This window comes from Neocloeon triangulifer, unplaced genomic scaffold (assembly GCF_031216515.1).
Source record: "Neocloeon triangulifer isolate White Clay Creek 2 clone unplaced genomic scaffold, ASM3121651v1 ptg000001l, whole genome shotgun sequence".
NCBI lineage: Eukaryota > Metazoa > Arthropoda > Insecta > Ephemeroptera > Baetidae > Neocloeon > Neocloeon triangulifer.
The window spans coordinates 3,535,188-3,562,108 of record NW_026775544.1 but is presented as its reverse complement, the minus strand read 5'-3'; the positions used below and the strand labels follow the sequence as shown (position 1 = coordinate 3,562,108).

Below are 26,921 nucleotides of genomic sequence, written 5' to 3'. Positions count from 1 at the left end.
ATTTAAACATCTGGAGATATATCTGTATCTTGAAAAGCTCTACTCTGTGCTTAACAACTTGACCTACCAAATTAGGCCAGGACCAGAAATTCTAAAACTCAAGGAATCGACAAAAACCTTCTGGCATATTATTTATGTCTTGAGACACATCCCAAACATGTGACGATACAAGATGCCTTTTTGTCCAATAACAATCTCTTTTTCTAAATAATTGTTTTCAAAAATTGAATGTAAACAGTGTATTTGTAACAATGTGGACAAATAAACAACAATAATAATAATTGATGACCGCCTCAAATGGTATTACTTAATAATACAGAATTGTTAAGACATTGCACAAATTGAGAAATATTTTATACTTCAATTACTTGTATATATTTTACCTATTTTTTTTATACATTTTTATAACACTTATCACCAGTATAATATTTATGAATATAATTTTAGATAGCCCTATTTATTATAAAATTGCAAAACGTGGCCAATAATTGATCGTGGCCCCCAAACCCATGGTGAAAGCATAAATTTACAACAAAAGAACAAAATTTGTATAACGTGTTTTTAATTATTACTTACTGATCACTTTTCTTTTGTCTGCCAACGTCAATCCTCTTAAAAGTGGTTCCAAAACATCAGTTCCTCTTTCAGCACATGCAAATCTGATTGGACTGGATTTGAAGTTCGCGTTCAACTCACAAGTTAACACTGAGGCAAGTGCGTCTGAACCAAAAGATTTTAAGAAGACTATAATTCGCTCAAACGCTGCATCATCAATCAGTTGAAAAAGTTTAAGAGCGACCGGAACTGAAAAATTAATACAAAAAAATGTAGCAGAAATAAAACAAAATTACAATTTATAATTTCGTTAATAAAGTCTCCTTATTGATAAAGCCAAAAATGTTTCCACTGCGATTTTTTTTCATGGTGCTTTGAGATGATTCATAAAAAAAATGTGGTGTCTAAGACTAAGAGATTAATCCCATCTCAAGAATTCATTTGATTTTCTATTTCTAAATTTAACATTGCACCTTATGAGAATTTTTATGGTTTCCCGAAAGAAAAAATCAGCCTGGAATAATTGGCTTAAAATTTTTACAATTTATTTAACATAACTGCTCAAATTACATGGTAAAATTGAGAGGCGGGGTGAGTTAATGGATTTATGATAATTATAATTATCATTAACGCGCATTATGATATAATATGTATACACCCAACATGACTTTTATGAGAAAATTGCTAATATGACCTCCTTGGATATCAATAAGAAGAACTGTAAATAAAAGAAAAATTAATAACCATTGTCATGTTTTCGCTCTGCTTGGGCCTTCGGGGACACTTTCGGGATGGCATTGAAGGTATTAGTGCCTCCATAAACGACATTCATTGTACCACCAAATAAAAACTTGCGATCATGAGTTGGTTCTGGGTTCATATAAAACCAAGATCCTTGTCACAAGCGTTGATTAAGATTTTCAAAATAATTCATACCGATCAGGAAATCTAATGAGTCGTAAAAAACATCCTCCGTGTCTGCGTTGCTCGTTGAAGCCATTGCAGTGCTAATAGAATTGCAACTAAACCAATGTCCTAACTTACAATCTGGAAACCTTAGACTTCAAAACATGTTGCACAACACCTGCAAATAATTGGTTGAAATTGTCTTACATTTCAATGAGTCTGTAATGAAAAAGTCTTATAACAACCAACAACTCAGCTGCATAATACCCCCTTCTTAATCAGCAATGTGAAAAAACCATACTGACTGGCGACTGCTACTTTTGTTTAGACTTTTAGACTTTGAACGGCTGTTTGTTTCTTCAAAAAGTCTAAGAAGTTTAATTTAAGTCTAACAAAGCTTTAAATTGCCCCCCCCCCCCCCACAATTCCCCTTGTGTTATATATATTATTTGATAGTGGTCGGGGGAATTTTTGTATACGCATTCAAACTTTTCAAAGTTTTTTTTAATCATAATTAATCTTTAAAGTATAGAATTTAAAAAGTTAATTTTCAATTTTACCATGTTTTCCCCCAATATATACATTTTAATGTTTCCAAAAAAATAAGTTTTCAGGCAAAAACTGCTAAAGTTTTTAAACTTTTACAAAAAGACAGAACCCACTTTCAACCTAAAATATAAAAGATTTTGTTTTGACGTTAAAAGTAATTTAGTGATAATTAGCCACAGGGCTAAAAATAGAACAATAAATTTCGTTATATTAATTCGTTCATTACATTTTAATCAGTTGAGCACTTCTGCAGAGTCAACCACTGCAGGTATCACGAAAGTGTCAATTTTGTAGAGGCAAGTTTGCGTACAGAATAACTAAACACACTCGCGTATAAAAGCAGAGATGCTGCCGAGCTGCCCACCAGATCGGGCGAGATAAAACCTCATTCTCGCTGTAATATGCATTAAACACGCAACGCCGAGGCGGCTTTTGATTTTTATAGCAATTAACAGCGGGAAGAACGCTGACAAGGAAAAAATGAATGCGTTTGATTCCTGGCTTCGGATACTTGAAATAATTGTGCGTGTTTGTGTAAAGATCGTGCCGTGGGCCGTAAAACGCGTTTAATGACTAATAAAAATGGTGCTTTACGAGAGATCATCGAAAATTGTGACAAATAATAGGCTAGGGCCGTTTTTCCGTTGTCGTTTTGGCGCATTTCACGGTGACCTTTGCCGAATCCGCACCATGACCACACTTCAAAATATGCGGTCTGGTCAATGACACGAAATAATACTGCTTTTTTTTGTGTTTTACTATTATTTTGTTGAGTCAGGATCAATAAAACTTAGGTTCAAGATCATTAAAAAAATCGCATAATAAATTTTAAAAAAAAAATCGTTATCTTTCATATTTTCATAAATTTCCTTAACAAAAAAGATACTATGGAATTTTTTGCAAATAATTTATTAAATTTTAATCAACCCGCAAGGTGGTCTTTCTTTAATTTTAATAGGCCTGGTCAAATCACGCATGTGTTGATTTCACTGTTTTTGCGATGGTGGTCCATTGGAGGTGGCCATAAATTTAAGGTTTGTTCATTAAAAAACCAGTAAAGGATGTCGTTAAATAGTGCAAATGCGTCCTAATTGATTTTTAAGGCGCGGCTCGCCAGTAAAGTCTAACATGCGCATTATTTTTATTTTTAGCATTGGCGCCACGTAGATAAATCACTGCGGAGGATGCGTGAATTGTGATTTAGGACTTTGCAATTTCACGGGTTGGCCATTATTACAAATATTTGAATTTAAGTCTGCGGAGATCTGCAAAGGCCTTGGCATTTAGAATAAAGTCTTTTCTTTTAAGGTCTTCTAGAAGAATCTATGTGTGCTATGTGTATTTCCACTACATGTATCAGAAAGTCTTTGAAAAGTCTTTGCTGTAGGAGATTGTTTATTAGAAATATCTTGTAAATTAGCATTGTTAAATTATTTTAGGAACCAAAAAAATTTGATAATAATAAACTAAATTTTGGACAACAAGATCTGTAAAAGAAACTGTAAATTGTGCAGTAAATGCACAATTTACAAAAATTTAGCTGAAAATTTTAAATTACAAGAATTAGTCTTCAGCCATTTCAGAGATCCATGTCATTAAATACGCTTGTATGTCTTGTATAAATTTAATATTATATAATTAAGCAAGGATATTCATTATGAGCCGAGATTAAACTAAAAAATTTCCATAGATTTGATTCTAAAACAGTGTTGTGCATTATATTAATTTATTTACCCCTAAATTTTAAGTATCTTTCCTTTTTTTTTAAAGTTGGCACAGAGATTTAAACCGGTAAAATTTTACACAATTTTTGTGTGCGACGTTGACATAAGTAACTGTCCAATGTGCTTTACGAGAGAGTATTTTGAACTAAAATTGTGAAAAAGAGCACGCAACGAGAGACGCAAAAATTCAGGTTTATCTTCGCGGGAGACCATGCATCTGCACTTCTGCTCAAACAAGATTCCGCATAATTTTTTCAGCAGTTGCGCATTGTTCTGACAACAAGCAGAATAACATAATTCTTCACGCGGGTTCACCGGCCTCTTCATTTCAAATTCATAAACCCTGCAGCAAAAATGATGAAGATTTATTTAGAATGAGGAAAAACGTATTTCATTTCGCCAAATTAAGTCCTCTCATTTCAGGTGTGATATTGTTGTTGTTTTTTTTTTTTTTAATTTATTTACGTCCCGCCGTGTAAATGAAGTCAACGCGCTAACCTATCAATTCTGCGTGGGTTTCCAGAGGAAAATAACATTCCTCTCGGACGCCTGCGTGCGTTATTTAAGGCAAAAATAAATTGCCGTCACTTGGCGGCAGTCGCTTCTCAATGTGAACCGCTCTCGCTAATTTATGGCCGCGCATAAACAATAACGCCATTAATGGCCATTTTTAATTTCTCAATTAATTACAGAGGCAGTCATTCAATTAAATTTGTGCCGTTAGATAGATGGATAGAAGTTCCTAGCTTCTAAATCACTGTAGAAAATTTAAATAGAGATTAAAATTAATTCCAAAGGAATGTTTTTGAAGTGAGGCATCACATTTTTATTCTTTTAACCTCTGAAAATTTACCCAGTTGCACACATGCTATGCAAGTCATTTGAGTCATTTTATAAATATGCTATTAAATAAATTATAGTTTCTAAGGGGCGTATGGAGGGGTGGTGTAAAATTAAAAAGTTAAATTATTTTTTAAAGAGTGCACAACATGATTTGCATTTAAGGAGAGTGAGATTCACAAAAATTTAAAACCGTCGCATAGTTGCTTACAAAATATGTTGGAAATTGGGACGAATCTCCCTTGACAAACGTACCATGATGGGTGGCAGAATATCAGATTATAAATTAGAAACAAAAACTAGTAGGTGTTATTTTAATTAAATATAATCTATCAATTTCACCAATCAATGGATATATAGTATTTGTCCAAAATTGTTGCGGTTAATAGCAGTTGAAGCGCGATTAAGGAGGATTATTTACGATACACGGCACAAAAAGAGCAGCGCTAAACAGTAAATTACCAGCATAATTATTTTACGCTTTTAGCTTTTGACACCGCCGCGAGTTTGTAATTAATAAAACGCACGCATGCGAGCTCATGTGCGATCCTCTCTTTTGCTGCGTCAAATTCCTTTTATCGCTTGATATGAAAAGAGGAGAGGATTTTCGCTAATAAATTTCATTAGTGTGAAATTGCGCGTGTTGACAGACAGATCGAACATATGGAAATTTTCGCTTTCAACCACACCTAACGAATGCTGATGAAATTTCTTTGTCGGACTCAAGTGCAGGTGACAAGTTTTGTTATTTATTACATACAAGTGGATTTTAACTTATAGCTGCGCAAATTTCCATAATGAGTGTCAATGACATTGTGGATTTGCGCAATTACATAAATTTTTCAAAGGTCCTTGAAAGGATTCTTAAATATAGATTTTAATGATCAAATAATTAAAAATGGAATTTGTTTTGTCCAATTTAGAATTCTATATATTATTATATAGTAATTTCTCAAAATCTCTACATTTTATTTTTAATCTTTTACATTTAGGAATCAATAGAAGCCATAATTACATCACTAATTTTTGTCAACAGTTGCCTTTTGATGAACATAAAAAAATTAACATAAGTTTCACCAACCTTTTTTTCAACTTTTTTGGAATTAATTAATATTTTTGAAATTTTTTTTACCAGAAATCATTTCATTCAACAGTAAAATTTATTCAAATATATCTTTCATATTTTTTTAAATCCTCAAAAATCATGAAACAAAGAAACAAAAAATAATTTATTTTGAATCACATTAAAAAAAGGTTTAATGTAAGTCATTTTAAGAAAATTTTACCAAGGCTCACTGCCTCAGTTGATTTTTATTTAATTTTTTCTGTTTTAGCCGTTTTAGAAATTGTTTTGTAGTGTCAGCGCAGTAATTTTCCAAAGCCTTCTTTGGGACAAAAAAATCTTCAGAAAGATTTTTAAAATTAATAAAAAATACTACTTCTTCCAGGTGATCTCTTTCCAAAACGGAGAGTTCCGCATTTCTGTGTTTTTTTGATGAAGCGAGGCATTGACCCTGGCCATCGTGGCGGCCGAAACGAGTCTCTGCGCGTGACAACAATGCCCTGAAAAAGGTGTGCTGGCTGATGCGTACGAGAGAATCGCGACACCTTCCTTCGCCAGCGTGGAATTGGGAAAACTCCCCGCGTGGAAACCATTCATGACGCCCACTACAGGCCTTTCTTTGTCTTTATTACGCCGACGGTGCCGCACACATTGTCTTTGGTCGCCTGCAATTAATCGTATTAGCGGCGCGCTCTCTGTAATTACATTAAAACCTTCATCAACACCGTTCCGCAAGCGTAACTCGATCTTTGATCTTTATTGTTGAAGACGATTTAATTACAAAGTAATTAACTGATCGAACTGTGGAATTTGATTACAAATAATAAATACAAAAGAATTAATGGCGCATAACAATGGCAATATGGGAAATCAATAATCATTGTTACGAGTAAGTAAATTTATGCAAAGTTTTGTTAAATAGATATATTGCTTTTATAATCGCCATTTTAAAAGCTAACATTATTTACTTCAATTCTATTTACATTTTTTTTTCAATTATTTACATGACATACAGGAGAGAAAATAAAGTTATTATTGTTATTTCTACTTAAACTTATCCGAAAAAATATCCACTCCAAATATATTAATAAAAATCAATTGTAAAATAAAATAACACAGTCAAGGTATTTAATGTCATTGATCAGATTCATAATAGGTATCCAGAGTGTACTTCACTAAATATATAAATCAATAATAATAAATAAATGTAAATTATCTTTTAATAAAAAACCCCTAGAAAGTTTAATTTTGTTGCACACATAAACCTTTTCTCATGATAAGAAAAGTATTATGATTATATTAAAATTGGTTAAAAATGATTAATTTTTTAAATTAAATAATACAGTAAAAAGAATTTTTAGTAAAATAATCAATAATAGTAATGTACATTCAATTTAATAATTATTTTGCATTTCTAGATGCATTGAAGAGATGGAATGGAAATATTTATATTTTTCCTCAGAATTATTCAAAGAAGCAGAAAATTTGCCCCCAATTGAAATGTCGGAGTTCGCTCAGCATAGCTTTGACACGTTAATTATACACGGATCAAATCACATCATCATTGAGAGTGTGTCAAACGAAGGGAAGCATGAGATGCGAAAATAGCGGATGATGCGCCGATGTTTTCCAATAGGGCACCAGAAGTGAAAGTGATCTGCATGTGTATCACTCAGGAGAAGAATGGGTTTCAACCTTTCGTGCAAGTGATCTCATGGTGACCTCGCCGCGTGAACTTTGCTGAACAAGAAGTGAAGTCCCAAATTGAAGAGAGGATGCCGCAGCCAATCCATCGACAACACTTCATCACTAAATAAATGCTGGTGGATTTCGAAAATAAAAAAAATTGTAACTAAAATATTCAAGGAGTGTAAAATTGGAGTTGGAAAAATGAAGCCTGAAAATTAAAATATTAATGAGAAATTGCATTGAATTGAAGAAAATTATTTGCTATTCTCAAACTCAAAATTCCAGATTTTCCTTTTCTTATTGCTCTGTTATTAAATTAAAGAGTAATTTTCTACTCTTATTCAGTAATTTTAACATGAAGTAAATTATTTTTTGCGAAGTAGCAAAAAGAGCTCCTCAAATCTAAAGAGCTCTATAAATCTACAAAAACAAAAATACAATTAAACTTATTATTAATGGTTAAATTTATATTTTTAAATTATGTATAACTTTAAAAAATTACAATTGTCATTTTAGACATGAAATTCATTTTGTCAGAGCGTAAAGAGATAAAAATTTTGGCACTTGTTCAAAGGACGCGCAAAACTTCAAGCCGGTTCAAATTGCACTTTTTTTCTTTGTGTAATCGAATCTGGCAGAAGGAATAACTTTTAACGGTAATTCCAAGATAAATATTATTCCGTCTCTTGCGGGCAATAAATAATAATTCACGCGCCACGTCTCAGGTAACTTGAAGCTCAATTAAAAAAAGCAGAAACGTTTTCTTTATTTTCCGCCTTTGGGCGCAGCTTTTTAAAATGGTCCGATTCATCGCCAAGTAAATTTTCAGATGCGAAAAGCGTAATTGCACGAAGCAGCTAAAAGGGACGACTTTTCTCAAGATGCGATCTGCGTGTGTGCGAATTATTGTATCTGACTGCAAAAGCAAGGCGTGGACCAGAGCGAGAACATTTGGACGCGCCATTCTTTTAGGAATTACGATTCGCCGAAAGAGTCGTGCCATAAATATTCGCATTTAATTACCGAAAGGTTGCTTTGCCCATTTGCATATTCGGGGGGCGACGAACGGACAGTTTAAGAAAGGAATAAACGAAAGGCTGTACTTACATTGAAACGTGAGCACTGCGGAAGATCTTGGAGATTTGGCACCTGCTCATGAGGATGTTTGCGCTGCAAAAAAAAAATTAGATCAGAATAAAAGTCACCTTTTCAAAGAAAAAAGAGATCTTTCTCACCAGAATGAACATAGAACTTGAATTTTTAAATTAGCTTACATTTGAATTTGAATTCTAATGAAATTTCAATGAAATTTGAGAAAACAAAAAAAAATTAATCTCTTCTCGTCATATTTTATCACATGAATTAAATAGTATTTATTGTTGCATAACTTTATTATTCTGAAAATGGAAAGATAAATTGTGTTCTTTTTCGCTGTTGCTTAGCCTTACTATGTTGAAGAAAATGACTTCTTCTTTAAAGAAATTAATTGTAAATGTTTAAATTTCCACAACCAAGTCTCGTTCCAACTGTCAACTTTTTCTATTTTTAACCAATAAATTTCCGACTACCATAAATATCAAAAGGCAGAGTATTAAAGTACTTGATTTTTCACTGCGATACACATCACGTAGACGCTTTTCTCGCGAAGAGTGTGGTCCTGCATGTTGATCGCGGGTGTAATTAAGTCTCAACACTTTGCAGCAAAATGGGCCTCCCAGGTGGTCTGTTTTTGCCACCACCAGTCTTTGATTCTGACGATTTTCACTTGCACCGCCGAGGTCAAGGTCACAGACATACAGTCATGACATTTTTGGAGACGTTGACACCAGGAAAAGAAAAACGGATATTATGAGTGGCATTTGTGATAGGAACAAAAGCGTCTGTGTCAATTTGTCACATTGATGGTCTTCAATTCGACAAATCATCTCCGAATGCATTGAAAAGAAGAGAAATGTCTCCCATCAGGAAATAATGATAGTTTTATAGAAAGATTTTTCAAGGTTATGATAAACTGTTGAAATCAATTTTACTTTACATAATTTATCCATCTTGCAAAATAAATTTAACAATCTAAATTATTAAAAAATTTTTACTGTCTAAATAATTAAATGAAACATGTAATATATAAAATTATCATTTGAAGTAACCGACATGCCAGATATATGAAAACAATTAAGATATATCATGACTAATCAGTTGAGTTCTACTTTCCTGAATGAAATAACCTTAATACTATTCCTACAACTCTGTGAAGTTTTAAGTGTCAAAATTATAGTGCACATTTTTTTTAATTTTTTTTTTTAAGAAAAATAATTTGTTCTTTCTATGGCTCTCTTTAAAGTATATGAGACGATAATAAAGTAATTATTTAATTTTATTTAAAATAATTTCAGTAAATAATCTAGCCTCGTCATAGACTGCGTCTAATCAAATGAGTCAGTTTGTTGCAATCTAGGAAATTAACAATGATTTACATTTCACCTTCATTTGCCTTGTTCCCGGGCGATCGCAAATTATTTATTGCCTTCGCGACATCGCTGCGTGCGTGCGCAACTCCCTATGTAGGGAAATATAAAAGCGACATTCATTACGAGCAGTATCTGTTGCAATAATTGAGTGTATCTTTCAAATGAGTCGTCGTTTAACTTACGATAACGATCGTCACCGCTTGAAACGCAAATAAAATAATTAAACTTCATTTGGAAATTTAAAAAGAAATATCTTCTTGTTCCAGAGCACCAGGTATTTGTTCAATTATGGAAATTAGTAAACCGCTCTCGACGCAATCATATCTGTCAAAAATGCTCGGGTAAAGAGAGAAACTTACGACCGAATGCAGGACAGGGAGGTCATTAATTAATTACACAAGTTGGCGAACGTCATCGGAAATATAAAAATTCAGCTCGTGTGCAATTTTGAATGATGATGCATCGAATTACAGAGGATCGAAGAGCAAATTGAATCCTTGTACGGCACTCTAATGACATGTAAATGTCGCGGTTTATTTACAAAATTACAGGCTGCCAACATGAGATTGCAGGTATCACAGCTCGCAGCGGAAAATAATCGATCCCGTTGCTCTTGATTGAATTCCTCCGAAGTTCGTGTCATCAGTAGCAATGCTTGCCACTAATCAATTAGTGCGACCACACAGCCTGACGCGAATTTCAATGAGCGAGAAATTGGCTTTGATGCGTCCGCCGAAAATGGCAAGGGTAATTTATTGGCACGACTCACCGCGAGAATTAGCCAATCGCCCATTAATAGCAATATGTTATCGAAGACAGCTTGAGAGCAAAAAATAATCTGGAACCTATAAAAAAGAGCTACTGATTTTTTTACTTCAATTCAAGCAAGGGGAAAACTAGAATTTCAAGCCTGATTGCAAATGTATAAAAAAATTATCGTTTAATTTAAAGCTTTTTTTGTACATTATTTGATCAATTCAAATAATCTTTTTCAAATTTCCGCGCCTTTCATACATTTTGTACAAGAATTGATTACCAAAAATTATTTTTAATACATTATATCATTGGTGTCTAATTCAATGGAGTTCCAATTTGAAAAACAAAATGTGGATGAAATAAAAATTTAATTAAAAAGCAAAGGTCTGCAAAGTTTCAAAGTCAAGTTTTAATTAAAGCAAATTAAATAAGAGCCATTAAGAAATTGTTCTTAGTTCTAAAACTAAAAGATAAAAATATACTTTTTATTCATTTATAAAATCCTTGCTATTGATGGTGCCTTTTTGTCCAAAAATTTGAGGTTTCCCTAGTAAAAGTTGCTTTTTCTTTCAATATTTTACAATTTTTGTAACAATTTTGAGGAAAAAATATTTACATGAAATTTCTCATCATTTCATCTTTTACCAATAAGAACCTTCTGAGATATTTATAAATTGTCGTTGCAAATGAGAAATTCAGATCCGAAATGAGCTTCAGTTTTAAATTTGAACTCTGTCGACCGACCGCTGTGAGCGTGGAACAAGAGGTTGCCTAATGGTGAGTGCATATCGCGGTGATTTTCATATTATGTGACAGGTAATCTGTGACTTTACGAGACAGGCATCGCCAGGTAATTTGCCCATTGCCGGAGTAAATCACCCTCCCGGCCTTGTTGCTCGTACTTTGAGAGCCACTTGCATATTATATGAAGTGCAGTGCAATGAGGTAAAATTCTGCCCGGCATTATTATACCAATAATTATGAAAAAAAACTGACACTAAATTTGACATTGCAAGTTCGGCGGTTTATTTACAGCCTCAGAGAAAATATGTATAATTAATAAATGATATTTAAGAGCTTGATGAAAAATGAGTTAATTTTTTTCATACGCCAAAAGCCAATGCTGAGGGCGGATCACATCAGATTAAATTATTTGCATGTAAAGAAAACAACCAGAGAAGTTAAAATAATAACGATAATATTAAATATAATTTGAATTAATGAAGTACTTAATAGCATAGTTCATTAATACGATATTCATTTTATTTGACAAAGTTCTGTTCATTATTCATTTTTGTAAATATAAATTTTTTATAAATTTTGTACTCTTTCTAACAAGTGTTCTCTAATCTAGCAAGTTTATGCTTTCCTCTGTTTGTGCTTTCCCCGTACATTATTTTGGAAAAAAAAAATATATCATTTTCTACACAGACTTGCGCTACATAACATATCTTTTAATTTGTAAAATGTATTGCTGATAACAAGTTCAGAGCAAATCGCGGTAATTTAATTTCATTCAATTTTTAAGAATTCAATTTACATGAAGCAAAAAATTAATTCAACTAAAAATTAAAAAAGTTTCATTTTCACAGAGGCGCGATGTGATTGTTTTTGATGATGTGAAAATAAGCTTATTACAAATTTGCCTGTTTATGTTCGCCGTTCGCCGAGCCGAATAATTGCATCAATAAAAGCCATCAATACAGCACAACACACTCGCCCAAGAGGCATCACCACAAACAACAATATATGCGGGTCATTATTGCGCCGGTGGGAGTCCCTTAGTCGACAGACGCAAAACCAACACAACTGGCGGATAATCAAATCACGCTTAATGGCTTCATCTTATAAAACTCTACTCGATTTGCATTCACACGATTCTGCATAAATGCATTTTAAAGAGATTGCCAGTATTTTATAACTAAAGGCGAGGCAAGGAAAGGAAAGAAAACAGGCCTTTTTCGTCCGGCATCCAGCATCAAGATTATAATTTATTAGCAATTCCAGAAAGACGTCATAATCACACGGTTTTCGCTGGGCCAAAAATCTTTTAAGTGGAGCCAAAAAGATTATTGACACTGCTGACGTTGAATGGCTAACTTTATTTTATGCTAAAACGAAAAGACAAACCGAACTATAAAAAACGAAATTCAAAAGTTCATCGACCGCTTTACTCAAATGGATTTTTTTTTGCTTTTCAGTGTAAATTGATTTTAATTTAATTTTAGAATTGAATTTTATTTTAATTCCACAAAACATTAAAATTTAACTTGATAAAAAAAGACTTTCGTGAAAATTTTACTTTAGGTTAAAAATTAATTACACTTCCTAGAGTAAAATTTAATATTTAAACCTTTTTTAACATACTTTTTCACCGGTCAAAATTTAAAATCATCCAAATTCAAAATATAATTCTTGAAATTTACTTGCAGATTGAACAATGACAAGGGTCTTTCTTCTCTGTAACAAGTTCAATGTTAATCCCGTCCGTAAATAACTATTGGTGCGTGACCTGACTTAACAATTGATCGAGTCTTAATGGCGTTTAAGGCAAAAAGAGATTAACCAAATACGGGGCAACCTCGTGAATTGCTCTTTAATTAGCACAACGAGAAAATCGTCAAACACGTGTCCGCAAACGCTGTCGCGACTCATTAAATCACGTCGCCGACAGTGCGTAGTTCATGTTGGAACAAATAGTAACAAAGGTGGTGGAAGAACATGTGTTTTTAATCTGCTGCGCTTTAAATTAACATTTGCTCTGCAGAGTAAACGGATAAAAATATAAAGTGAAGAATACATTGTGTCAATTTCAATTTCAGTGACAAAGCAAGACTCTTTTGCGTAATTACAAAGTTACAAAGTGATATGTGCACAATTTTGCGGAAAAAATTGTATGAATTTGAAAAAAAAAATATTACAAAATACAAGAATTTATAAAAAAAAAAAAAAAAACTCCTGTTAACAATTATTTTCTTCATCTTATACCGGATCCTATCCTCAAAGAATAATATGCATTTCTTTATTATCTTTATATACACATGATGTCTATAAAATTCTCTAACTGTCAACATAAAACTAATTTACTATTACAAAATTTCTTTTCTTTTTATCAAAACGTTTAATCTCAAATCAAAAGTTAATCATTGTATATAAAAATTAAAATTTCTTCCTTGAATTCTTCTAAATATACCTAGATTATCTCACTCTCGATCGTGCAGAATAAAAAGGCCCAATTTGCCATAAATAATACCGAGAGTGACAGCGACCATCGATATTCTTCTAATACTGTAGCTCATTACGGCGCTACAAAAAAAGTGCAAAAGGTAAACAAGCACTTGGATGAACTGTTCATGGGTGTTTACGCAGAGGCACCGATGATTTACGACCGGCAGATTGACGACCGCGCGCAATGATTAAAAGAAAAAGCACCGCGCGATTATTATAAAATTGCTTTTATCCGCGTGCGAGGAGATTATTAATTAATCGCATCGAGCAGAAAATGTGCAATTTTTACGACTTGAATCGTAATAAAATTAAATGCACTCTCAGAAGATCAATAGCCACAGTCTCGTGCAGTGACAGCCAATTATTTAGCCTATCATTGAAGTTGTAGCACACGTGACTTGGCACAAAAAAATTAGACGCTGATTATCTCCAGAGAACTTTTCGTTGGCTTACAAATTCTTTTTAACTTGTCACCGAATTTTTCCTGGTTGAGAAATATTTTCACAAAAAGGTTTATTGAACCCCCAATGACATAAATTTTTATTATGAAAGTGAAATTAAACTTATACTGACCACCAAGATATAAATTCAGTATTTGGCACTTTGAATTAGTGCCAAAAATTAATGAGACGTATATGCAAATGAACATATTGCAAGAATAAGGAAATCGTCAGCTAATTGCTTTGTTTATTGCGTCCATAATTTGGGGTTCGTTTAAAAGAACCGCAGCCTTCAAGTGTGGATCTTTGAAAACGCCGTTCGTTTGTTGTGTGTGTTGCAATCGAAGCATTTGCAAGTGAAGAGTAATGAGAAGTAAATTGAAAAAGATTCTCTATTATCTCTAGGGCTAATGTAATAAATGAACATTTTCTATGCAATTATTTAAAGAAGAATTTAAAATCAAACTTTTATTTAGCTAGGAGGAAAAACTGTTATTTTTAAACTACTTATCCTTTCCAGTTTATTTAAAACAAAAATCTACCAGATACGTATGCATAAAAAAAAAAATATCAATGTAGGTTTTTTTGTCGTGGGAAAACCAAGAAAGTCGTTAGTCTCACATGCTATTTGAAACCCAATTCACAAAAATCCTATTTTAGAATGAATTTTTAAATGAACATTATGAAATGAAAAAATGCCTGTTCTCAAATTTGTGTTACCATTGAAATTTTCCAGGCGCTGTAAATTGTGGTTGATTTAAAATTTGTATGAGCCTGATAATCATTTAAAAGAACTTCTTAATTTATTTTTTAAAGATTGAAGCATAAGATTACATTGAAAAAAAATCATTTAAGTGAATTTCAAGTTTTCTTTAAGATCAATGTTAACTTTATCTTATAATAATAATTGATAGTATATCAAAATGACATATTAAATAAGGATTTGAGGACTTTTTTTTGATATTTTTTAAAAATAATAATAATATTTAAAATCAAATTTTGTCTTTTTGTTTAATGCAAGTTTTGCACGCTACATCCATATGTCCTCTCTTTGCATCCTTCACTTTGACCCTAGGGTTCGCGTCGTAAATAAAGATGGTTGAAGTTTGTGGGTGCCTTTTATTTATGAAAAGGAGTTTCTTTCTGTGCAATGTTGCTTTGTTTTAATGTGCGGCACATCGATACTAAGCGATGCCCTCGTAGAGAAATATATTCAGTGAGCGGCGGCAAGTGAAATTTATGCTTTATTGTCGAGTTTTAATGCTCAGAACGTAGAAAAAGGACGATTTTATGCCCCATAAAACTGGCACCTAAACACAAGCTTTGCGTTTGCCAAATGCGTTTTATGGGCACTAGGTTCATTTGCCACATTTTGTGTTTCATTCTAATTTTTATAAAAATGTTTGATTATTTTATTTTTCAATAGTGAAAGAAAGATGAAATTTTTTGAAATATTAAGATCAAAGAATTTATTTAAAGAAGGTCACGGAAAACAATGCGATGCAATAACTGGATTGGCGATAAATTTTACAGCTTTTGTCCTTTACCGATGGCGAATCCATGCAAAAATCTTGCGCAATAAATTTTAAATTTACGACCAATTTCTGATGTGTGTGTAACTGTTGTTTCTCCGCCTCGAGTCTCTTTCGCCACCCACCTGTACCAGACCGAATGAAGAGGTAAAATGAAAGAAAAAGACGAAGCGGAGGTGTAATATTAATAAAGTATTAAAATATATCCGTCGAAGCGCACTGGCTCGTAATGACTTGCACAAATGCAGTCGTTTGTGGATGCACATTTCTCATACATGTGCACTTGGGTGGGTTAAATTATTTCGCCAATAACTCAGGGATCTTATGAGGCAAGCGTTGCACAAATAAAAAAATGCTTATTTTAAATCAGATGTGAGAACCAATGAGGAAGGGGCCGTGGAAAAACAATAACTGAAATCATGTTTCAAGTTTCGTTCAAAAATTTTCATTGAATTGTTTTGAACTTTCGGGTTCACAAAGAGGAGGATGATGCCATGCCCAAAGTTTGAGCAAGTGAGCCATTTTAACAGACACGAGGCAAAACCAACAAAAAGGGCAGCTCAAAACCCCAAGACTGAGCAATAAAAAGTTTTATTTAAAATAGTTAAAATTAAAATAATATTTTTTATTTCTTTTCCTTCAGATAAATATTGTAATAATGAAAAATCCTAAAGCATCTAAAAAGTTAAATTTAAACAAAATCAAGGGAAAGAATAAATTATTTTTAAAAAGCACTTAAAATAAAATTAATAAATCCGCCCTGTTCCCGCACAGCAAATAAAGCGCATAATGAACTCGCGCACGACCTATTGACTTTTGTTGGTGCAGCTTCTTTCGAAAAGGCGAACATAACCACAAATTATATCAATACACGCTGCACACATCGATTGCGCAAAGAGTGTTTACTTTTATTGCAGTGCGGCTGAAGAGACCTGCAGCTTTTGTTCTGACTCGCGGCGAGATAATTGATGGACCCTTCAATCAACTGCCAAGAACCTGATCTTGCACTGCCGCCGACTGTGCTCTTTTTTACTCCTCACTTTTATTTCCGCGAAAATAATCATAAATTTTTCTCTCTCCGACTAATGACTGTATTCGCCGGTGGCTTATGGCTTTTCACTGTCAAGAAAAATAGTAACAAGTAGTCGTTTCTAAAAAGCGTGAAGAAACGGACTTGGACGAAACATAACCTTTTTGGAGTAATTAATTCCACTTTTAGGGCTTCAACGTATCTGATATGCATAATTATTCCCTTGGGCGGGGGGTAAAAAAGATTGTTACAAAATGAAGCTTCTTACTATTTTCTGTATATAATTAGCGAAAATGTGTTTTTTGAGTTTATGATTTTAAATTTTTGTGGTGTAAAAATTAAATGAGGACTCTTCTGATTTTTTAGTTTTGATTTTTAAAACATTTGGGCAAAAAATTATAAATTTCATTTTAAGGAGTGAATGAGAACTTCACAAAGAAAATTCTGGAAAATTTATCTCTCTATATAGAATACTTAAAAGTTGTGTTGGAAAGGATTTTAAAAAGTTTTTAGGGAAAATTTCCTCATTGCTAGTCTTTAAAGATAAGGGGGATGTTGAAAACAAGCAATTACAGTTATCTTATAAAGTAGAATAATTTGTATAAGACAGAGTAAACTATGTTTGAATTTAAAGAATGTGTTCAACACTACAAGAGAATTTCCCTGGGCAGAGTGGCAATAAAAATGCAACCGCCTTGTTTACCAGCGTTGAACATGGAGACTCAATAAAGCAAAATCTTTATTTAACCGGCGTCAAATGAAAGAGGAATCCCACATTAAATTTCGAATCGAGTTAAAATTCAGAGTGCACCGAGCGAACACGCCATTACCGTCTTCAAGTCCATAAATTCGACTTTTCTTTATGTATTCACCACAGAGGTGCAGCAACAGTGATTTTCTCTAAACTTTTGAATATTTAATTTTACTACAAGAAATTCTCGCAAGTTGTAAATCGGCAGGGTGTGCGTCTTTCACATTAAACAAGGAAATGAGGACGGGAAAAAGAAAGCATTTTTAAATTAAAAAATAAAAAGGTAGAAAAATTCTTGGTACAATAAACCTTTTTTGTTGTAAATGAATCTCGTCTATCTGAATCGCCAGGGGGTCAAGATGCAATTAATGCACATTAAATTTTCTGACGGTTGAAAGCGAACGTGGCTGGAAAGAGGCGAATGTGTCAGTTTGCTTTTTCGCGTCGGCGCCCGTGGCTACAGATTGCGCACAGAGTGAAGTGCATTTAATTCTGCCGAGAGGTGATGCCTATCGCTGAAAAGTTGCAGTTGATCCCGGACATTTCAGAAGTCGTACTTTTTGACTGGCGAATTCCACAAAGACTTCTCCGACGTAAATCAAAGAGTACCTTCACTTTCTTGTGTGTGGCCGTAAAAATGCAAGTTATCTGCGGTTTATTGGAGGAGATGCAGCGGGATTGCCTCATTTTATGGCTCCTTTACTTTTCTGTGAAATACTTGGGCACTAAAAAACAAACTCTCTCGCATGTAATTTGCGAGCGTTATAAAACTTAAATGTTTGAGATTTACAGAAAAATGATTGAGGAAAAATCTTTAAAATTTTAATTGGATTTTCATTATGAAAACCTTTGAGGATGCGAGACTGTCTAGACACTATAATGAGATAATTGCAAGTTTAATTTTGCAAGAATGCTGTTAGCTTAATGGAGATGAAAAAAAATGAAAATTCAATATATTAATTTATCTATAATATTTCGATTATTTTCGGGAAACTATTTCCAAATAGAAACGATAATCAAAATTAATTTTCTAAAACTCCAAAATGAATATACATGCTTAAAATTAAAAAAAAAAAAAATTATAATTTAAAACAGGATATTTCCATTTTTGCTATAAAAAAGGCAACAAGATATGACTTAAACACAGTTGGAGTGCCACAATTTAAAATCAATTATGAAACACCATGATGACATTTAATTAATTGAAAATATGCAAGATTATCTACGGAGATCATCTCTCATTTTGTGTCGCAATGGAGAAAAATATGCAGCTCATTAGATGGACTGTGAGTTGAATTTCAGAAACAAACTTCAAACAAGTCGGCGCCTCACCACTGAAGAGGAAAGTCCGGTTTGGTGTCTAACTCGCATGTCGGCACCACATGCGCCGTAAACCTTGACATTAGCACTTTGGTATTCATTGCACACATATACGGGCATGTTCCTAGAACATCTTCCACGATGCGCAGCTGACGGATTGTGTATCAAAGTGCTGTAATTACTAATTTACTAACAGTATCAAAGCACAATGATAATGATACGCCTGGCGGGATTCAATTAGTGCTGATTTCCATAAATATGCAATCAATAACTCTCCGCCACTCCCGCCTCTACATCATCATTTATTTCAAGGCTGACTAATCAAGTACATTTTTGCACAAAAATTTCCATTACAAAGAAGAAAAATTTACTTCTCACTCAATATTTTTGTAATTTTGAAACTTTAATAGTACGTCTTTAATATCTAAGTCATGCGAGGGATGATGAGAGAAACATTTATGAGGGACTTCACTAATTCTCAATTAATGCTCGTGAAAAATTTGTTTCGGTTTGAAGATTGAAAAAGGCTTTAAATAAACTTTAAGTTGAATGACAATAAATAGAATGACTGTTGCTTATTAGCTTTATTCAGAAACAAAAATTTAAAACTAAACAAAAATAAATTAAAAATATTCCAGTTTTTAATTAAAATATAATATATTTATAAATTAATTAAGAAAGTAAAAATATTACACAAGTTGCTAGTCAAAAAATTAATTTTATAACGTTCTCGCATTTCTTTAGTGAACATTTTGGAGATTAAAAAAACCGAAAAATATTATCAAATTTAACACATAATTATTAGAGGTAATTTTTAGATTATTAATTATTCAGTATATTATTAGAGCATAATATTGTTTTTTTTTTTTAATTCCAAACAATTTCGTTTGACTGTGAGAACAGCATTGTTCAACTTTTCTCTTATTCAAAAGAAGGAAAAAATTAAAATTAAATGCTCTATAGTGGTCTTGAAGTTAAAACCTATGAAAATATTAAATTATTAGGAAAATTATTTAAAACATTTTTTTTATTGATCCTCATGTAATTAAAATTGGTTATTACAAAAGACCATTGGAACCAATTGATGTCACAGGTTGGCGCTTCTTAATGACCGTTTAATCTCAAATGGACTTTAACGTAGCGTCACGCTTTCAACTACCGCGCGAAATTCCTCTCGTGACTTTTGGCACCCGCGTGCGAGGCGTTAAACATTAATTTGCTCTCTTGAAGGTACCGTACTTTCCCCCCAAGCATTTTTACAACTCAGACATAGGATAATATTGGATTAATTTTGGCACGCCAGTCGTTTGTCATTCTTTTTATTATTTATCCTATTACTCGAGCCAACTAAAAAAAGATTGCTGAAATATTCGCCGCCATGTACATCTGGACTCTTCAGCCATGAAAAATGTTTACAAGGTGCGTATCCTCGTACATAATCTGCTTGAAAATGAGGTTAACAGTTATTTGTTAAATATAGTCGGAAGATCTAAAGATTACTGAACAAAAATTCAGTCAGGACACAAAATTAAAAAGTAAATCAAGCATTATAACATTTAAATCTTATTACTGTATGTTTAATTGAAACGGGTAGATCAGCATACAATTAAATTTAATATTAAGCAATAAGCTATTAGATTTTATATTGAACTTATAGAGCATTATTTGCTAAAAAAAATTAATTATTTTTAATATGTACATCAGTAAAAGAAAAATTATTTCAAGCCTCTTTTTTAAAATTGGGTGATTTCATTTTTTTTTTTATTTTACTTTGATCAATTTTTGAATTCCTATAAGCTCACCGAGTATTACGTGAATATTTCAAAAACTGTCTCTCTGTTATTCCTCGTGATGCTATTTAAAGATAATAAAAATCATTAGAGAATAAATATTTAGCAGATTTGAAGTCAATTAAACACATGCAGTGTGCAACAAGAGTATAATCTGAGTCTATATAATATTAGGATTCTTACTTATATTTGCGCCCAACGAGATGCATATCCAACAAACTGATCTCGTTCTTAGTACATTAGAATTAAAACAATTAACAAATTTTCAGACCTCAAGACACCTCAAGATATTAAAATGATCTAATAAGTATATTAGATAACATTTATGTACACACAAAAATAATCATAATAACTAGTTAAATTTGACTTTATATCCACTTTTAAATTGAATTGCTTTTTTTACTTAATAGCAGGCAATAAACAGGTGTTTTAAAATGAAATAATGAGGTCAGGAAAAGAATATTAAAATTTTTTATATATAAATAAATATTACAATATTTCTAATAAAAAATTAGTAAATGGGATGAATAATGATAATAAATATTTTTTTTCATGGAATTCCAAATGTCAGAGCATTAATATAATAATTAACGAGACCTTTAAAAAATAACACTGATTCCAAAGTTGAAATAATTGATTTCCCATTTAAACGCCCAATTTTGAACCCATAAATCCTTAGACACGCACGATTAGGCAAAGCAGCCAACAATTAAGATGCTTTTTTTAACAGTCCTTCAGTCGTAAATCAAATAAATTAGAGTGGAAACCTATCAAAGTCGTCGTAAAATCTCACCAGAAAATTCGCAAGCCAGCGCGAAATTCTCGACTAATGGCATTGCATAATGGAATGTTTAGCACTGGGCTTATCTCTCAATGGTAAAATCAGTGATCCATTAAGCATTGCCGAGTTTATCGGACGCGTTTAACGCAAGTTCAAGGTGAAGTGGTAGTTTTCTCTCGGAGGAAAGTGGGAGTGCAGCGCCGCAGGGAGAAATAACCAAAAGTTGTCACTCGCGAGCCAGACAAAATAATATACATTTATATTTGCAAATCGAATGAGAGGCTTTATCCGTCTGTCCGTGTTATGAAAAACGCGACGTCTTATGCAAAGTGAAAAAGGCACCGCCAAACTCGTAAATTAAATTTCGGTGTCGCTCGGGCCGGCTGCTGCAAATTAAACGCGATGTTTCTCGAGGCCCCTACACGAAATTCAAAGGCGGGACCAATTTGTCTTTTTCTCCAGCGGAACAACTTTGAAGATCGCAGATTGGTTTCGCCAGCTTAAATGATGATATTTAAAAAAAAAAACGTCGATTATGTTCCGAAAGCAAATTTTGCATGGTCGCAATTTTTATTCCTTATCGAACCTTGATTTATAGCGCAATTTTAAATTACATATCTCCACATTTAGGCGCATTGAATAATAATAGCTTTTATGTGCATGAAGCATATTTATATTTTGCTAACACTTTCCAAACATTTTTACCAAAAATCACATTGTTGCAATAATTTTTTGCACTTTTTAAAATCTTTTTTTTTATGCTGATTTTTATTTGGTCTCAAAAGTAATTAAAATTAAATTTAAAAGTCAAAAACTAGTTTAAAAAAATTTAATCTGCACTTGGAGAAATTTTAATTTTATTAAAATGATTAAGCATAGAAAAGTTTAGAAAAAAAAACTTCAATTAATTTTCTTCCAATTTTCTATTTACTCGACGTTCATAACCTAAAACTTTCATTAGATATCAACAGCAATAATTTATTTTGGTAAATTTAATATAATCCTGATTCATGCTCTCATTGAACGTTTTTTAAAGACTCTACTAATTAAAAGTCTATATTAATATTAATTAAAACGTAAAAGATGCAAAGTGTTAATGATAAACAAACAAATAAATCAATGTGGTGAGTTGGAAATTCTATCCAGCTTATGATTTTAAGCATTTATAACAAATAATTCAGTCATTCTGGTATATAATTTCCGTAATTTCAGCTTTTTCTGTACCCTTTCTCCATTGTTTTTTGACGACTGTGGATCAACTGAATGGAAAATTTAATAAATCAATGAAAAATCTAAAATACAACTAAAAAATAATCAACCTTGCTGAAATTTTTATTTTAAGAGCAATAAAAGACGTTGAAGCATCTCGTTTGCTCAACCCCCTGGGCTAAAGTAATTCTTACACGTCTCGACTATGTGGTTGTTACACGTTACAGTTTTTTTTTGCGCATGCATACATAATTTTATTCCTTGAAGTGCTCTGTGCAATAAAATCGGCAATATACGAGTCGAAAAAGACATTTGCAAACCAGACTCTCCGTATACGTGATGTGTTCCACGTCACCTAAAAATTGTCCCTGGCCAAAAAACCGGCGAGCGATTCTTTTTTATCATACTTTTATTGGGATGGGAATTGTCGAGGAGGAAAAACTCTGTGAAAAATTCCACGCCGGATGTCTGAAAATGTGAAATTACGTAAGGCGCGCATGAACGTACGTGAAAAAGCGGCAAATTAGTCCGATGGAGGACAGTGATGCATATTTATGCAATGAATAGGAATAATAAGTGAGATAATTTATCGTTGATTTTTTGTTTTCATTGAAAGTAAAAAATGCTGTCTAGATGGGTGTGCTTTCCTCTGGAATTACCGCTCTTTTGAAATAACGCTGGTGAGTAAGTAAAGAGGAGCTTTCTATAAAATCTACAAAAAAAAGAACATTTGACTCACTTGATCTGGATTAAAATGTCAGCGAGAGGAATAAGGACAGGTGATAATTAAATCTAATTGTTTACTGCCAATTGAATAAGCACGATACTTTCTAATTCAATTACTTTATTATGTATAGTTTTTGCTTCTTAAAATCACGTCTTATTTAAAGTGTATGTGTATTGAAAAAAACAGATAAATTTATTCAAATTTTGTTGTTTCAATTTTAAGGATTTAAATTTAAAGACCTTGCTTATTTTCACAAACGAAATTATAATGATATGTTACCTCATTTTTTTCTACATTTAACTTCATAACACCAAGAAAATTAATCTTCTAGAAAAAATTATTTATGAATTTAATTTGCATCAATTGATCATTCATCGACCACGATCGATCATTCCCCCGAAAAGGAAAATAACCAGTATAAATAAAGTTGCTAGAAACCTGCTCTCAAATTCAAGAGTGGGCAGCCAGGTATCTAAAATCTCAATTTAAACCATGAGATTTCAAATGGTTCCTTTTTATTCTCACAAGCTCTGAAATTTACGTTCAGTTTAAATGGAGGATTCGCACAAAATCAAGTTGCAAAAAGAGTAAAGAAATAAATCTGCCAAAGTTTCGATAAAAATTAATGGAATTTCGAAGTTAGTGACCGATTAAATTTCATGATAAGCATGCAAAAATCAAGAGAAACAATTTCATGAAAAGCGAAAACCGGCTCATTTAATTATCATTGTTGTAAAAAAGGGCTTCTCAAGTGAGTAGGAAGCGTGAAAATGTGATTATGATTAATGGTCCACGAGGTGCTCTTCTCTGTCATCAAGTGAGGCTGACCACTTTTCAAACACCGTCCGAACCCACTCTCCCAATGTTTGCTCTGTCTGCTGCGGCCAGAAAGTAAAAGTGTACTTTGTGTTGCACGTCATTGCGGCAGAAAGAGAGATGCAACTGAATGAGTAATGATTTAAAACGCAATGATTTAAGTGACTCATTTAAAAGAGCCGATTATCAAAATGAGGTTTTCAATTTCTTCTACAATTTAAATATTTACATATTTGATAAATAATTACACCGTTTATTTTTGAGAAGAAACGCCTTTGCTTGAAAGAATTTGAAGTTTAAAATATTACATTTATATTTATATCGGCAGTAAAATTGTCTGAAACCTTGACGAAAGTGTTTTTAATGTTCCAGTTTACACGCATGGTGACCTTGAACCTGTCAAGTCGTCGGTGCACTCGGTGCACATCAGAATAACGAGAAATGCAGTATGTGTCGCCAATCAATAAATAAAACCGTCGCCCACATCGGCCTTGGCAGACGTTCTCGTTTCAATTTTTCCCCAGCTGCATCTTTCTGCCAACATACTGATAACGAAAGTTCTTCAGGCAAAATATTTTTCCCGTCCAAGGTCTCTCGTGTCCATCTGAGTAAATTATTTTCGTGTTTGCAAATTACAGCATCATTAATTACCGAGATTTTATTACTCGAGAATGAATGTGCCCCACATTTGACACCGAAGGTTGGTTTGGCATTTAGTGATGCGGATTGCAAACCGTGAGAGCATCTCCTGAAAATAAATCATATGAATATTCAAGTTCTGGCTTCTGTATAAAAAAACAAATAAATCCATTATGGGCCTTCCTGGGCACTGCTTAGTTAGGCTTATGATACATACTTTATATTATGTATTGTACGGAATTTTTATTTCCAGTCTTTATTTTAATAATTATTGCACTTAAAAGGTACCAGGAAATAACATTCTCTGTTTACAGTAGTGCATTTTAATTCAGACCTTGAACTTTGGCAACAATAGAATTTTTATTCAATTTTGAATTCAAATTTTTTTCATTTTTAAATAATTTAATTTTTATTACAATGGGATCTAAAATAAAAAAATTGTAACAATTTTATCATCCTTATAATCAGATGTTTCCATTGAATTTGATTGTGATTAAATAGGAGGCAAAATTAAATCCGTCTCATCCTCCACAGCTGCTCCACAGTAATTCTACTCGCTTTAGTGTGTCTCCAGGACCCCCATAAACAGCATGAATAGCCTTTTCAGAATTTTAATACTTTTTGCGCTTTTATGTTTAAGATAATAACTTCCTGCTGCTGAGGCGTTCTATTCTCGCTTCTATTCCAACTATATTCGCAGAGATGGTATATTGTGAATTTACTTCAGTCTGAATTTTTATTAGAACTTAAAGATTGAACATGAATGCTAAGAAGAGTGGTAAAATTTAATGAATCAAGGAAAATTTTATGTGCATATGAGCATTGCAATGTTTCTTAAGTCTTGTTGATTTTGAAATAAACATTCATTCCTAGAAAAAAGCAATCTATCTTTATTAATGCATTTTTTCCTGACCTATTTAATACAAGTGACAAGAGACATGCGCATTAATCCATGTGTAAAAGTAACAAGATGCACTTAATTTAAACAGAGGTGTTTACAAACCCACACTTATTACCTCTGACAATGAAATACTAAAAAATGATGTATTTCCGAACGTAAATTAAAATAAACGAGCACTCTCATCATGCAGTTCAAAAACCTCCTATTATTTTCCACAGGTTGATACGCACCAATCACACAACTGAACATCCAAGCCAGAGGTCGCTTGGTTGGTGACACTGACGTGATTAATTCGATCCGACAGCTCGGGTGCGCATAAATGTACAAAACGTTGAGCGAGATGTGAGTTTATGAATAATATGCGTGTTAGTGTATCGACGGCCTCGAAAAGGAACGAACTCAAAAGGGTTAAGGTTCAGCAGCACGCGAGGAGTGAAAGTGAAGACTGCTGGGCGGATATACTTCGAATCGCCAAAATGCACGCAGATGGGTTTAGGTGATGATACAATTCGCTCCAGAGATGGGCATTCTTGACACACTCACATGGCAGTGAAAAATGAGTGTGCCAAATTCTCTGGAATTAAAAATCGGTTGATTATCCTGAACTGCGACATTATTTAATATGTAAGGGACCAAATTCACTAATTTTTTATGGTAAAATAAATTATGAAACTATTATTTAAATTAAAAAAAAAAATCAAAATTGTACAATCGCTACTGTATAATTGTTATTGAAAAATTTTAAATTTTTATTTCAAATCATTTACAATTTTCTCATCTTGATATTTTTATGAGCTTGCGACAAGAGGTTTCCTCCACATAAAAAATAAATGAATATCTGATCTAATAGTGATAATAAATCCAGACCCAGTACAAAATTCCCCAGTTGTTTAAATAAATTTAGCATGTTATAGATAAATGTTTGCTAGCGGTAAAATATATTTTATATATTCTTGGATACATTTTATTACAAATTAAACGTCAAATCTGTGAAATTTCATAAATTAAATAATCTCATCAACAAATAAAATTTAATAATTATTACAATTTTTGAGTAAACAAATAAATAAAAAAGGTTTAAAAAAAATGAGATATTTGTAAGCTAAAATAAGTTTTAAATTTTAAATAATTCTATTCTTATAAAATTTTTCACTGCCCTGCCTAAAATGACAGAATAATCACATCTACTTTATTTGCTGCGGACTCG

General features: G+C 32.6%; 1 protein-coding gene across 4 annotated transcripts in view; it reads right to left on the bottom strand.

Moving 5' to 3' along the window:
- Window positions 1–26,921, bottom strand: part of LOC132200598 (zinc finger protein Xfin-like) — an 83,886-nt gene that overhangs the window by 25,303 nt on the left and 31,662 nt on the right. The window contains exons 1-5 of one of the 4 annotated variants that reach the window (XM_059626214.1): window positions 17,841–17,900; window positions 8,434–8,496; window positions 1,492–1,639; window positions 1,300–1,425; window positions 577–804 (exon numbers count right to left, since the gene is read on the bottom strand). In XM_059626214.1, the coding sequence (XP_059482197.1) occupies window positions 577–804; window positions 1,300–1,425; window positions 1,492–1,555 (418 nt within the window). In that variant the 5' untranslated portion in view covers window positions 1,556–1,639; window positions 8,434–8,496; window positions 17,841–17,900. Of the gene's footprint in view, window positions 1–576; window positions 805–1,299; window positions 1,426–1,491; window positions 1,640–7,244; window positions 7,458–8,433; window positions 8,497–17,840; window positions 17,901–26,921 lie in introns of those variants that run through there. The other 3 variants (XM_059626223.1, XM_059626230.1, XR_009442169.1) reach the window with 3 other exon arrangements.